This window comes from Photinus pyralis, unplaced genomic scaffold, assembly GCF_008802855.1.
Source record: "Photinus pyralis isolate 1611_PpyrPB1 unplaced genomic scaffold, Ppyr1.3 Ppyr1.4_LG2, whole genome shotgun sequence".
Classification (NCBI taxonomy): Eukaryota; Metazoa; Arthropoda; class Insecta; order Coleoptera; family Lampyridae; genus Photinus; species Photinus pyralis.
Genome location: NW_022170403.1, coordinates 13549419 through 13565440, shown reverse-complemented (window position 1 = coordinate 13565440; position 16022 = coordinate 13549419). Strand labels below are relative to the sequence as shown.

At 34.7% G+C, this 16022-nt stretch overlaps 1 protein-coding gene across 4 annotated transcripts in view; it reads right to left on the bottom strand.

The window, feature by feature from the left end:
• Window positions 1-16022, bottom strand: part of LOC116164422 (probable E3 ubiquitin-protein ligase HERC1) — a 52224-nt gene that overhangs the window by 6942 nt on the left and 29260 nt on the right. For 3 of the 4 annotated variants that reach the window (XM_031478604.1, XM_031478606.1, XM_031478607.1), the window contains exons 10-13: window positions 5968-6136; window positions 5692-5889; window positions 4752-5642; window positions 4317-4705 (exon numbers count right to left, since the gene is read on the bottom strand). In XM_031478604.1, the coding sequence (XP_031334464.1) occupies window positions 4317-4705; window positions 4752-5642; window positions 5692-5889; window positions 5968-6136 (1647 nt within the window). The remainder of the gene's footprint in view (window positions 1-4316; window positions 4706-4751; window positions 5643-5691; window positions 5890-5967; window positions 6137-16022) is intronic. The other variant, XM_031478605.1, reaches the window with a different exon arrangement.

Genomic DNA, 16022 nt, shown 5'->3' with positions numbered 1-16022 from the left:
GCGTCAAGAATTAAAAACAAGTTAAAAAGTAATCGTAAACGATTTACATAAAGCGCATTTCCACTTGCATTCATTTCCCATTTGTAAGATGCAACTTCTGTTAAAATCGTAAAAATCCGGCCACAAATATGAAAGGTAGCGTTGCACATGGGCAATCCATTTTTGACGTGCTACTTCAATTTCAGTTTATGAGAAGAATTTCATTTCAATGCTTTTCTAAATAAGAAAGTTGGAACTGCGCATGCGCAAACCTAAATTTGAAAACTAATGTTAGATTTTCCTTTGTTCCAAGCGCCAAAGTATCAAATTTCACTTAAATGCTTCCATAGATAAAAAAAGTTGACACTGCGCATGCGCAAAACCAAATTTTGAAACTAGCGTTAGACCAAGTGCCTATGTATCACATTTCATTTAAATTCTTCCATAAATAAAAAAGTTGGCACTGCGCATGCGCAAAACCAAATTTTGAAATTGGCGTTTGTATTTCCTTTATTCTAAGTGCCTATGTATCAAATTTGATTCAAATACTTTTATAAGAAAAAAAGTTTGCAATTCGGTTTATAAATGGTCGAGATGCGAAAAGGACACTGTGAATTTTGAATCGATTCGAATTAACTTTTGGCATTGCGTATTATATGGCTAAGGCTATGTGCATATTGAATTTCATGCAATTCAGTTCATAACTAACGGAGATCTAAAAGCGATCGGACATTTCTAAACAAAATTTTCGTTCACACGGACAGATAGAGGGACAGACAGACAAAGGAACAGACAGACAAAGGAACAGACGAACAGACCAACAGACAGACGACAGACAACAATACAAAATTATAAACGATCTCTAGGATCGTTAATAAACGGCAAAAGTGTAAAATTTTAGTTTTTTTACAATAACTTTGTTAGCAATAAACGCAGAAAAAATTCCCTTTTGGTGCAAGCCTCGACACCATAACGAACCAAATAGCGAAAAAAGTAGAACAATAGCCAAAATAGCGCATTTTTATTTTATTTTTGTGGAAATGCACTAAAAAGGGTTATATTATTGAATGAACACATGTTTAAATACCCAGTTACATAATGGGGGGGGGGGCATAAATGTTTATTAATTGGACCCAGATATTTGCAATATTCGGCAAAATTGCCTGAAATCGGGGTGTATTGACGTTTGCGTAATAACCTACTGTACTTTCCTATACATATTTTGATTTGATTACCACAGAATTTAATTTGACCTCATCCGGCAATCTACGCTAAATCTTTTTAGTTGCATAGTTGCACAATAATTAAAACGCGATGTCTCTTTGGTAGGGCATTTGTGGATATGGGTGTCTAAAAAACTATCAACCTATTTTATTAATAGTTTCCGTTTTTCCCAAATTTTTCGAAAAATGCAAGGTTACGCGACTTGTTAGCTGCTTTGAGAAATTTGATATTCTCTATGCATTGCATCATTGCTTTATCAAAGGAAAATCTACGGTTAGCGATCTATTAAATTCTATTAAGAGTCTATTTTGATATGTGCAAGGTTCAACCACCACCTACTAAACCGGAATAATACGGAATTACCTACTGGAAATGTCCATCACTGGATCACATTGTAATTTGTTCTCGATCGAGTGACGTAAAAATCCAATGTGGCGTCCGTAAGACAGAAGAAAGTTGATGTGATATAGTCGAAACCCACAAGTCATGAAAATTTTAAGTTAGCACCATTAGAAAGCTGAGAAAAAATTACTAAGGGTTTTGTTAATAGTCAGCATAAAATTCTGCAATTCCGTGCGACTTTGTATCACATCACACTATTCGAGGATTCTCTCTGGTGCTTGGCGATCAAACTGTTCTACCATCTTCCACAAGAATTGCAGACATCTACGTCGGCCAAAAAATTTAAAAGTCAAGTCGGTGAATTTTTCACAATTTCACAAACAATCCATACTATCACGTCAACGAATACCTCCAACCAAGGCCTGCGCGACTGTGATTTATTGTAATATGTATAATGATGTAAATGATTAGAAATTGGGGAAAAATAATTATAAAACAGCTGAATTTTTCCGCGGGTGAAATCCCGGGGGTTGAAAGGGGTGGAAAGTGGTAATTGACAATTTGTGGCAAAAATGATTTGAGATATAATCCCCTGGAATAAACTTCATGAGGATTTTATTCATAATTCCTGTAAATTAACGATCAACAGGCCAAGCGCAATCGCATCAGGTGTAAAACAGTCAGGAAGAAGAGTTAGTGAATAAAAACAAGTTGTTCAGGTGTAAGAGATGTTTGTTGGCAACAGCGCTTTGTTTAATTTCATGTAAAAGCGATAACACTGTTTCGTAAATGTTATGAAGGTAAGTTCAGTCGAATGAATAACTAGGAAACAAAAGAAAATATTTTAGCAACATTAAAGAGGAGAGAGAAGACAGATTTCAAAAACTCTTTATTAGCGCGGATCGAATACGTTAGTTAGTTGCCAAAAAAGCTAGGTATACTATGTCACAAAACTGTGTATCTCTTAAAACTGTTCCCCCAGTTTTTGCCGCTTTTCTTGAAATTTTTCTATTGGAATAATATTTTTTATTTTTGATTAATAAAATAGTAATAAGTCCTTACGAAAATTTTGGTACCTGGAGCAACTGTGTACGATGAAAAAAATAGATTTTTCATCTCCTTGAAAAAGAGGTGGTTTTTTCAGAAATTGCGTGAGATCTCGGAAACGGTTCAACTTTACGGTCCCAAAAATCTCTCCTTTTTTATAATAAAACACGCTATGTTTCCTCCAAATTTCAAACCTTTTTTTCGCAAAAATAAAAATTAAAAACGAAAAAAACACTTTTCCCGGTTTTTCTAGAAAAAAATTGGAGGTTATGTGAAAATAGTGCAGATACAAAAGTTGTTCATTTTTTTATTCTCTATAACTTTTGCATTGACCATTTTCGTCTAAAATTAATAGTTTTGCCACAATTTGCGAAATACCACTTTCACCCCTTTCAACCCCCAGGATTTCACCCGCGGAAAAATTCAGCTGTTTTAATTATTTTTCCCCAATTTCCCCGGTTTTGCCCCATAACTAATTTTTTTTGAAAAAAATTATTTTAGCAGCTAGGTATTTAGCCTGGACCACGGTGGTATACGGTGGTCTATACCACAGTGGCCTGGACTAATATGGAAATAAATAAGACATTTTGGTAAAATATGGATTTTTGGGTAATTAGTCGTTGGTTATGGAATAATCCATGAAAAATTGTATAACAGAACGATTTAAAAAGTGTTTGTTACACATAATTAACGAAGTAAATATGACTGTTTGGTAATTGGTAGCGTTCCCATTTGTATTCTGTGTCAAGACGAATCCAACGATATACCATACCCGATACCACAGATATATTCTTTCTGTGCCCATATGTTCATACCTCTATGAATCGAGTAACTCATCAAATTGCAAGTTTTATTTCCTTTACAAGTGAAAGTTTTTTCTCTCAACTTTTTAACATTTTTTTAAGGTGTACGGTGTTCTTAACGCTGGATATAATCCAACTTAATAATATCTTTATGATAAGGTTATTTTTAGATAAACGGAATGAAAGCAGCTGGTACCTCGTTGTGAATGAACTTACTCATACTATGAATATGTAGCGGTTGCGAATTACTACCTACACTAGAGTACAGTTGCAGTTGCAACTTTCACGAATGATGACGTAATTTCATTTAAAGCTCAGCTTTGAAATATCTTAAGCTCTTTTTAAAGGCTCTTATAGACAGATATAACAGATTCGAATACAGCAACCAGCATTTGTCACTAGATAGCAGCATTGCAAGGCCATAATTGTTATAAACCCACATTCCCTATCCCGTGGCATCTCTAAACGTTGTTTACTCTATGGCGATTGTAAGGACGTTTGACCGCTTGAGATCGTATATTCGCAAACAGCTGTTTTTGTTGTTTAACCTTGCTTGACTTTACATGGTTATATATGAAACTAAACTTTTAATACAGTTCTGTAATAGTAAATTGTCCTATAAAGATGTATTTATTCATGTATTGAGTGAGAACCTTTTTTACCCTAAATAATAAATATGAACTCTTGAATCAGAACATGTTGGCGATATAGTGTAACTGCATGCTCCGTCCATGTTAATATGTATGATCGAAGACCATTACCAACTGAAGTTTGACATTTACTTAAAAAAACTGTCAAAATCTTTGTTTGAGATTGGCTCAGATTTTGCAGTAGGTTATGTCCCTTAGAGAAAAAAGCCCCTTTATCGTCATATTTACGGTTGCAAACTAAACCAAAGGTATAGAAAACGTATTTACTTACCTGCACACGATGCACATCTGATGTAGGTAAAAATCTAGAGTTTCTGTTCACTTCATAAGAATTAGAAGCGTCGCTTTCTGTAGATAATCTGGTCGTATCAGTGATAAGCTCAACGTTTCCAGTAGCTCCATCTTCAATATAAGGATGGTCAATCATCCATGTCGCAAGCGCATTTATGTTGTGAGCACTGACTTCGGCAGAGCTTCTCGTCGATTGCACAGCTTTTAAAATATGCTTTAGAGTAAAACCCATTTCCAATAATGGTGCCGCTACTGGTGGAGGAAGAGGAGACAAATGGTCCGCTTGGGATTCTAACCAACCAACAGTTGGCACTACATTGCCAGACCACACTCGCCCCCGTCCTCGGGCTCGACCTCTACGAGCTTGAACTGGTACTATTACTTATGGGAATTTAAATTAATCAGTAATACAAACCTGATCGAGAAGTGGAATTGGTGTGCTCATAACAATTCATAAGAGGCCTTGAGAAGATTATAGGTATTTGACCGTGGGTCAGTGTTGAACTGGTACATGCGGAGCTAGATGGAAGATTGGGCCTGCTTGATGAGCTAAGACTGAAACATTCCTTAGTCGACGTATCGCTTTGAGCAAATTGATCACGATCAATATCATCCTCAGAACAACACTTGACATAATTATAATGTAAAACGCTTTCAGCCCGTTCAAATTCCATCATATTAGCGATATTTTTTAATTTACACCGTGATGTTCCTTTACTTACTAGACTACACATTATTTCCTTAACAGAACTACATAAATTCTCATCTTCAAATTTATCTTCTGTTTCACTGCTCTTGCTATCTCGTTTATTAAGTTGAACGTTGGCAAGCAGTGCATCTAAATATTTACCCGATGTAAGTAGCACATTTAACACTTTCAAGGAAGAAAACTGAAGTATTGACAATCGTAAACAAATTCCTTCAATATTTAAAAGTTTGAGTCTAAGTTGTTTGGCATCTTGTCGAACTGCCTGTCTCTGTGCCTCCTCATATGCGGTATTAACGGTAGATGTTTTTTGAGTGGCGATCCTTTCAGCGCTCACTTTTTTAACCTCACACATAATTTTTGATACAATATCATTTGTTATTGACTCAACAGTCTTTGTAACATTACCCTTATCTTGAACTTGAGTGTCTGAATTAGAACGCCATTCATCTCCGCCCCAAGCCTCGAAATGTTCCATCTGCGAATTTTCTGGTTTTAGCAAATTTTCTTCGGCTTGTGTTAATGTAATCGTGGGTAACTTAATTTCTTCAATGATCCCACTAAGACGAGCAATATTTCTCAATATTTCCGTTGATATACCTAAGGTGGGAAATTGACGAGCATATGCCCAAGAATACGGTTTAGCTACCTGTTAATTTGGAACAATCGAACGGTTCGGATTCCAAATGAACTAGTAAAGCTGCTGAGATGTCGGACACTTCGTTCTCAGGAATCCATTGAACTTTCACCATTGTTATGCCTCTTTTTACGATACCAAGTATCACAGCTTTGCGACCTGTATTTTTGTGCTGACATAAACCACCCATTCGCAAACCTCGGTCAATTCCTAAAACATGCCGAACTAGTTGTTGTATGCCTCAGTTAAGATTAGTTGCAAACGAAACAAAAATGTTGCCACACTCACCGCCAATAATGGCTAAAGCTGGCCAAATGACGTTGCAAAGTTTTTTACTATTAAAATAGTCTTCAGGATCACTTTCCGTATTCGATAAACAATCATTTGGTGATGAAGTGGTAATGTTTTGAAGTAAATCTTCAATTTGATTTAGGCGTTCTATAATGCACGAGTTCACCTAAAAAAGAACCGAAGCTATACTTTTCAAGACATACTGTAGCGAATATTCCAGAAATTTTGGTAGGCATCCAGGCGCCATGAAAGATTATCATCGGCGGTAAAGAGCGAAGGCGGATGTGACGCAATCCTACCAGGAAAAATGACATATATTCAAGAACATTCCAAAGCGTTCTAAAAACATTCTTATAGAACAATTGTTGTTTACGATATAAGCAAATTGTAGAGTATTGCTGGGCAGTTCCAACTTCAATACGCTTGTGTTATGTTATAATTGTAAGTGACAAATAATAATTGCTGTTATAAATTAATCCATTTTAAGACTTATAAATTTATTGTTAGTTAAAACGTAATAAAGTTTACATTACACTGGTGTCAATAGACCGAGAGATAATGGCAGATTTTTTGCGATGAGAATTTGAAAAATTTCTTAAAAATAGAACCGACCACTCAACAGACGTATGATATACTTTTATACGCTAGTTCTAACTTATGTAAAGAGAAAATTGCGTTGACAGACGTTTACTAATCATCGCACAAAATCTGTCATTATCTCTTGGTCTACAAGAATCAGGTTGTGTTAAGTGGACAATCAGTGAAAGTTTATGCCAATAGTGATCAGATCTAAGTCTGAAAAAATGAAACAACTGCTGCAGTTGATGCAAGAAATGAAAGTCGGTCAAGATGAAATGAAAACTGGTCAACAAATCATGGAAGCTAATTTCGAAACTGGTCAAGCTCAAACAAAAGCCGGTCAACAATCCAAAATCGAAGCGGGTCCACAGGAAGTAAAAGGTAAAATTCAAGATGAGATACAGGGTGTCCAAGATAAAATTCATATGATACAATTTATGGTATTAACTGAAGAATCCGAAATGAGTTTTGTGTCATCTTTGATAGCACAAGATCTACTTGCTGTTCCACAACTGTCCCGCAAAGAAGCCGCCGAAACGTGTGAGAGTATCGGTACGCCGAAAGTTCAAGTTCAGACTCACTTGAGACAGTTTGAGGCCTCTCTCATTTGCGGGAACAAAGTGTACGTTTACTTTTTGCGGGAGGTAAAGTAATCAAAAACTCCCTAAGGGAGTTAAAGTAATTTCCATGGAAACGCAAATGCGTTGGTCTGTAACCCACATTCTGGCATTTCAGAAATGTAGTTAATTTTGGGTATTTGATGTCCATATCTTTCTTCACGGCTAACTCGCTATTAAAAGATTTCCAAACTACTCAGGTTACTTTAAATGCGCAATTGAAAGCTTGAAATTAATTGCCAATTAATTGTTAGTATTGACAGTTGGTTGCTAGATAACAATGGGCGATCGCGAGTAAATTGATGTCCGTTAACTAATTATCTCCAAGCGGGTAGCTACTCTGTTTTCTTTAAACGAAAACGATTTAATGGTTGAATTGATGAACGCCAAGACAAAACCAGCTAACAGTGTGTCCCAGATCGCGTGGGATTGCATGGGTAACTTCCTTATTATTAACGAGCTCCTAGCGAGTTTCTAATTTTGTGGCGTCTGTCCGTCCGTCCGTCCGTTAGCACGATAACTCATAAACGAATGGATCGATTACGATGAAATTTTGCAGGTGGATGCTTTATCAAATTTGTAGATCGGAGTTCGTGAATTGGCAATGTAGCCAAAAAAAATAAAGTAGGCCCTTTATCTCCGTTAGTTATGAACCGAATTGCATGAAATTCAATATGCGCATGGCTTTATCCATATAAAACACAATTCCAAAAGTTGAGCCTAATCGATCAGCATTCACAGTGCCCTTTGCGCATCTCGACCACTTGCAGACCGAATTGCAAACTTTCTTATTTATGAAGGTATTTAAATGAAATTTGATACATAGCCACTTGGAATAAAAGCAAATTTAACGCAGTTTCAAAATTTGGTTTTGCGCATGCGCAGTGCCAACTTTCTTATTTATGGAGACAATTAAATAAAATTTGATACATAGACACTTGGAATAAAACCAAATTTTACGCCAGTTTCAAAATTTCGTTTTGCGCATGCGCAGTGCCAACTTTCTGATTTATAGGGGGATTTAAATTAAATTTGGTACATAACCACTTGGAATAAAAGAAAATTTAACATCAGTTTCAACATTTGGTTTTGCGCATGCGCAGCTTATTTATGGAGGCATTCAAATGAAATTTCATACATATACACTTTAAATAAAAGCAAAACTAACATCAGGTTTAAAATTTGGTTTTGCACATGCTATAGCCATTGTTTAAATACTTTATAGTTGAACAGATCCAATGTAAAAATACTTGCCGTTATATTTCTTTTGACACAGCTGTACCTTCCGCATTTTGCATCCGCCAAGTAGTGTACTCTATTAATAACAAACAAAAGTACGTTAAAAAAGTTGAGGATCACAACTTTACGCATTCCTTTATAAACAAGGATAAAGTATAAAAACATTAGAGGAATGTCGGTGTTGGTGAGCAGATATATAAGGTATCATTGTTTTGAATAATGGTATATCAAGTTACAGCTATCTTACAATGTATGCCACGAGACGATTATCCCTTTAATAAAAGACTGCATACGTTTCCCGTTTCAGTAATAAAGTTCCATTTTGCCAAGTTTACTTAGCTAATTCTTTTTTTTCAAAATATCTTTGAATTTAAACCACCATCATTTTGGTAGAAATTTTAGTGATTATGTACTTGCATTCTTTTGTATTAGTTGCCGTTGCATGCAAAAATGAAATTACAGTTACTTACTTACTTATTATTTATTAACTGTGCATGATGAGAGCATAACTATTTGTTTGTATGCAAGTTACAAAAAAGATTATCACTTAAGAAAAACAGCCCTCACCATTTTCCTACAGCTACTGCAAAGTGTTGCCAGGTGCGACGGGATTCATTGGTGCCGAAGCTATTTTACGCGGACAAAGTGCGGACTGCAGTGACGATGGACAATGGAAATGTCTCTAAATTACTATTTGTACAGAAGAAGGAACCTATGTGCAATTTTTCTGTATAAATGCAAAAAATTTGTAAGACAAAACAAGCATTGTTTCTTTGATAATCTCGTATTCACAGAAAAACGATGCAACTTTTTTCATTTCTGATAAATGAAAGCTCATTACTCTCTTCAACTGAAAGCTGAAGACCTAGCTTTGCTGCCCAAACAGATATGGTTTTTGCATGTTGTTTACTTCAATAGCCATGTCACAACTGTTTTTCTAACCACTGGTAATTATATTCCAGAAAATGATGGCAAAACGTACAAGTGGACCTAACGCATATATACGGTTACCTTTTAAAGGAATTTTTCAAAAGAAATTGCCCTTATGTGATGGTTTTGTCCGCCCGTCTGTTCGTTCGTATATCCATCTGTTCCTCGTCTAAACTCGAAAACGAAAAGAAACAGCGACGTTAATCCTTCGCCAATCGATTTCAAGGATTAGTGCTAAATATTGAAGGATCCTTAGCTCGGTCCACCACTTTTTTAACGTCCATTTATTTCAACCTTGCAAAATACTAATAAATAAATTCGAATCTAGAGCATCATAATAATGCTCTTGGTCTATTTCCCAACGATCCTGGTGCATGAATAACGATTTTGACATGATTTGATCAGAATACATATGGTCAACAAAAAAGTATCAAATGCATGGCTTGGGTATCAAGATAATGCTGTTGGTCTTTTTCCCAACTATCTTGGTGCATGAATAATCTTTTGACATGTTTTGATCATAATACATATGGTCAATAAAAATACATCAAATTCATGTTTCCGGCATTGAAAGCTTTTACAACTCTAAATTCATGTGAGAAGACTAATTTTGGGTACATTTTGCTCTAACACTTTTGACCTAAACCACAGAGAAGAATATTGAATTGTTACACATCTAAGTGTCAGGGAATAATCTAGCGACAATCCGAACTCGATACATGACCTAGGCAATGAAAATATGTTGATTTCTATTATACTGAGCCCACAGTGTTTCCTGTTCCCGTTTCACTCGAAGTCCTATAACTTTGTTCCTGTTGAGCCAGCTTCCTGAAAATCAATAGCGTCCGACCCTCGATACGACCTTAATGTCCAAAGTATCTACTCGTACGCCATTTCAACATGATCGGTCACTTTTAAAAAGAGGTATAGTGCACACGGACGGACGGACAATACAAAACTATAAAGGCTCTGAAGATCCTTAATAAATTAGTGTAATTTAGAGTTTTGAACAAATAATAATAGGTATAAAGGTAACGAAATACATTTCAATTGAATTCAGCTTTTTTTCGACTTCTAATAATAGCATTGTTTAAAGACTTTATAATAAAATCCATATATTCTGGGTAAACTCCCATACAAATGAATACCGAACGATCTTCGAAATTGTTTTTGCTCGATAGTCTACCTCTACGTATCTGAAAAACAATAACGACCTTTCTGATTTGTGTTAAAATTTTCAAAGGGATATGGGACGTTTTTAAACAAAGTTATCGTGCACACTGACAGACAGACAGACAGCAATACAAAATTATAAACGATCTCGAGGATCGTTAAATGTGAATAATCCACATTACGTCAAAAAAAACGATTTACCTTTTACAGGGATTGTATTGTAGGGACTTGAAATCAGAGTGTATTTACTGCACCGTCGCATGCTTTTTTTTAATACAAACTTAAAGCAAAATTTACTACCAGATTTTAATTATCGTAATTTATCTTGTTTGAACGCAACAAAAATTATTATAAATGCGAATTCCCTTAAACACACAATAGGTAAAAACAAGTACGTAATTTAATTATTATAAGCGCAGTGAAAAAAAACGGTCTTTACTTTAGAGCTTCAAATAAAGATTAAATAAAATATGTGACTCTTTCTCTTAACAGGAAAGTAAAAGGAATTTGCTGTCGAACTATACATCAGCGTTTTGTTTATATAGTATAATCGTAGCCGTATCGAGTTACAACTTGCATTCTTGCTCAACGTCGCCTCAGTTACTCTGTGTAGCCGATCGGGTTACATTGAAGGAGAGCCATCTGTTGATGATTTTAGCAGGCCTTACTAAAAAGTCTGTAATGATAAAGCGCAACCTTTCGTCGTAAACTGTCACTACTTATTTAGACCACGATAGTAAGGCCAACTGGATTTTCTAGACCAGAACTACTTATTTCGTTCAAGTAATATTTCCATATGGTTGTTTAACTATAAAGTATTTAAACAATGCTATAGCCATACCCAGGACCTCGTTTGCTATATTTGTTTAATTTATTTGATAGATTTTTTAATTCTCTTTTCAAGGAGCTATCATAGCATAAGATTGAAAATAAGATACCAGTTATATCAACGATTTTTATATTTTAATCAAGTAGGCTGTGATTAATTAAAAAAAAATTTATTCGAGGCAACAAAACAATGAAAATAATTACATCAGATGTTTAAAATACTGGCCATTATTAGTGAAGCACACTTCAAGACAGTTTACTTTAGGCAACGTGTTGCCATTGATGCTATAACACGCCTTTACAACGACTTTGCGCAGTTGTGTACGTTATTATTATTATTATAATTGTAGCTACTTCCACATACTTTATTCTTTAATGTACAATGTACACAATTCGTGAATTGTGACCTGGGTAGCCAGCTATTGTTGGTAGGTACCATAAACCAACCCTTTCTGCGAAATATACGTTGTGTAGACTCTAGAAAACCCTTTAAGGAAGTTTATTGGGGAATTTGTAAATTATTGTGAGCAGTTAAAGTTCCATCGAAGATTACCGGTCCAATTACATCCATTCCCATTATGCCATAAAACACATTGACGTAAAACTACAACATATAGGTTTCCCTGTGACGAGTAATGTTCATTAGAAAAATAAGATTCATCCTGTTAGTTTCGATATTCTTGCGGATAAACCACCTACAAAATGTGACCTGGGACAATGGGCCGTATGAATAAAAGGAAGCAAATGCTTATACTTACAAAATTCAAAGTAAATACTCGTAACTGTCCCTTCATACTGGTCTGTTTAGCATGGTTTAGCAGCGCTGCACTGCGTCCTGTCCTGCTGCTCAGCAGCGCTGCTAAATCGCCCAGTGTGAAGGAGCAATTACGAGTATTTACTTTGAATTTTGCAAGTATAAGCATTTGCTTCCTTTTATTCATATGGGCCAATATATCAATGGTAATACATTGTATAAAATAAAGTGAAGTGTCTTGAAATGTGTTTAACAGGATAATGGCATGACATTTTTCCGAGGGGATAGTTTGTAGTTATACCATCATTTTGTAGGTATGTAAGTATGGATAATAAGATAATCAATAAGTGATGTCATAAAAGTCAAAATTTCGGAGGGAGTTGTAACGCCCAAACTCCCATGAGTGCGCCCCTGTTATATTAAACATCTGATGTAATTATTTTCATTGTTTTGTTGCCTCGAATAGATTTTGTTTTGTTTTTTTTAATTCATCACAGACTACTTGATTAAAATATAAAAACCGTTGATATAACTGATGGTATCTTATTTTCAATCTTATGCTATGATAGCCCGTCGAAAAGAGAATTAAAAATCTATGAACTAATCTAAAAATTCAATATGGCGCCTATTTAACTTTAGGAAGTTGGTAAATGTTCCTCAAAAGTAGTCATCTTGAATTTTTTTGACATCAATTCTAAATTAAGCGTATCAAAGAGAGTAACTTTTATATAAAACTTTTTTTATACCTCTTATATTTTCGATGATATGACATTCAAGGAAATGACCAATTTTAGTTTTTTTTTAATTTACATCGAAGCTATGCGACATTTTGAATTTCCATAAGGAAATTTTAAATAAGCATTTAAATCTGCAAAACATTGTCCATTTAACCAATTCTCTATCTTTAATAATAAGAAAGTTACCCATGCAATCCCACCCGATCTGGGACACACTGTACACCAGAGAGCAAAGTATAATTACGTCCCTTTGGCTAATTACGACCCTCCGCGAGGAAATTATATACCTTGCTCTCTTGATATATAAATGCTAATTTTCTGCAACTGTCAAAAAACCTGTCATTTTCTGGCGAATTTCGAAACACGAAGTACTCGATTTTTAAACGGTTAATTAATAAGTAGGTAAGGTTGCTCATGACAATGTGCGCGAAACCGCCAACAGAGAAAAAAAGTATTTCGCGCACGAGGCAAAGTTGAACCTAAACAGCAAATTAAATTAACAATCGGTTCAGTTGTAGTAAAAATATTGTATATAGCGCGAAGTTATATCGCGCATTTGACTGATATTTTGACTCCGCTTCGCCTCGTGAAAATACCTTCAGTCTCAATTCGCGAAATTGAACTCTTGTTAAATAAATAACTATTCTACTTTAATTTATATAGCGCATACCTGTGTTGGTATTTTTAAATTATAAAACCAACCGCTAGAGCTTTAGTGTATTTACTTCTACAGCGAGGCTATATACAATGCTGTGTTGCTAACATGGTGGTAAATATCAGGTGATGAAACATAGGCGTATTGGTAAAAAAATTGTGTCAAACAAAAGATCCAAGTTATTGATGCTGGCAAAAACAATCATCAGATGTGATTACATGTATATAAATAATTGAATTAGATTGCATTGCATCGTTTTGTGATTTATTTTGGTAAACTAATAGCATTGTTTGTTCAGTTATAGTTATTCCACCAGACCGTTACATTCAGAAAATGAAACTCACACTTTCACTTGCAAGTATGATTTATTGGTTGCGTATCTTCACCATAAAAAAATCTGAGCATTCATATTGCGGTATGTAGGCTGAATGAGATAACAGAGCGTTATCATTTTACTATCGCGTCAGCACAAAAGACGTATTTCAAAGACGTACCCTGTACGCATAAATCAAATTTTTTATAAGATCTATTTTTAGTTCTTGTACTTATACTTGCAATTGATATTGTAAATTTTTTTCAAATTTGGGGATATTTAATTGTTGATATATTAGTAGTTATCCTAATTTTGATTTTTGTTTGTTCAATCCATTTCATTGCAGATATCAAGGTGCTAAATAGCGCACTGTGCACTTTCTAGTAAGGTAAGTACACATTTTTTTTAAAATTTTATGTAAAGTAATTTAGAAAGTAGTTTTACCCGTTAGATATTTACAAATCGATATATCTCCTTTTTGTCTGCGACAACTTTTTTTACAAAATAAGCATAAACATTTCTCTCTTTCCCAGAAATGATAAAAATACTAAGAATTGTCAGCAATTTAGCATGATGGGTATTGATTGTGATGACAAAAAATTGGACAGAAAAGGTGAAATATCTTCTGTATCTTTCTTAGAATGGAACCAATGGCTGTTTAGGTTTTGAGGCTTCGAAATTACGTAGTCCAAATGACGCACCCACAAACAAGTAATAATAGATAAATTAAAAGTAAAAAAAAATAATCCAACTGAATTTTTTGTTTGTTGCACTTAAACAAGATGTTTACACTATGATAAATATATGTACCTTTGAAGATATTTATACTAAATTGTTTAAATAATATACTTGCGAATATCCAGATAAAACTACTTCCAAATTCCATTCCACAATCATATCACATCTACTCAGAAATCCAATGAGGCATTGAAAACAAATTAATGCGTACTTTTTAAACCAGATTTGAAGCACCTATCTAAATTTAAACGAATAAACCCAAACAACTTTTTTAATCCTATACAAAATGGGCTAAAAATTGAATAGCTGTAGTCCAAAATTTGTCACGATTTGTATTTTTTTATTTACCGAACCTTAACATGTAGAAAGGTAAAACTAACAAACTCCAAAATGACTCACAAGGAAAGGGGTGTGCGAAACACGCATATTGTCATACACTGTTGTAACCATGTACATTTTTAGAACAAGTTAAAAAGTCATTATGCAAACATAAATGACGAGAGCGTATTTTCCTCCTAATAATATTAATGCTAGGACCGGGAAAAAAATACTGATAGGTACGCACGAGATCCTTACCCCATTCTCTTTCAAATAAGTCGCCTATCGTCGAAGTCTTATCAGTTTAATGAAAAATAGCGTATATAACTACAAACAAATTTTGAAATGGGCATTAGTTTTACTTTTATTCGAAGTGGTGTCTACATATGGAACTTTTTATAAACGCTTTCGTAAATCGCATTGCGCACTGTCTACATTACAAATTTCATTGAATACCTTCATAAATAAAACATACAGCATGCGTAAACAGTAATTTTGAAACGGGTATTAGTTTTAGTTTAATTCAAGGTGCTTACATAGGTATGATATATCGTTTAACTGCTTTCATAAGTAAGAAAGTTGCCATTGCGCATGCGCAAAACCAAATTTTTCAATTGGTCTTAGATTTGTCTTTATCCCAAATGCCTATGACATATAAATTTCATTTAAATGCCTTCATAAATAAGAAAGTTGGCATTGCGCATGCGCAAAACCAAATTTTGCAACTAATGTTACATTTATCTTTATTCCAAATGCTTATGTATAAAATTTCATTTCAATGCATTCATAAATGCATGCGCAAAGCAACATTTTGAAAAAGTCGTTAATTTTACTTATATTCGTAGTGTTTACATATAGTTTCATTTAAATATCCTCATAAATAACAAAGTTAGCATCGCACATGTGTTAAACCATATTTTTGACACTCCTGCAGTTTTCCTAATTCGTAAGGTAAATACCAAAGTAGTATAGAACCACTTAAGACCTTCTACAGGGGCACCTCTAAAAAGCATTATGCAGGTCACTCAGTAATTGGGCAAAAACGTGTTGAGGGCCCATAACAAGACAGGAACAATAAATAAAAAATCCCATATTCCAGGCTCTTGGGACTACATAACTCCGGACCCACCAGAAGGAGCTCCCTGGATCGGTGTAAGGAAAATAGGTGCCC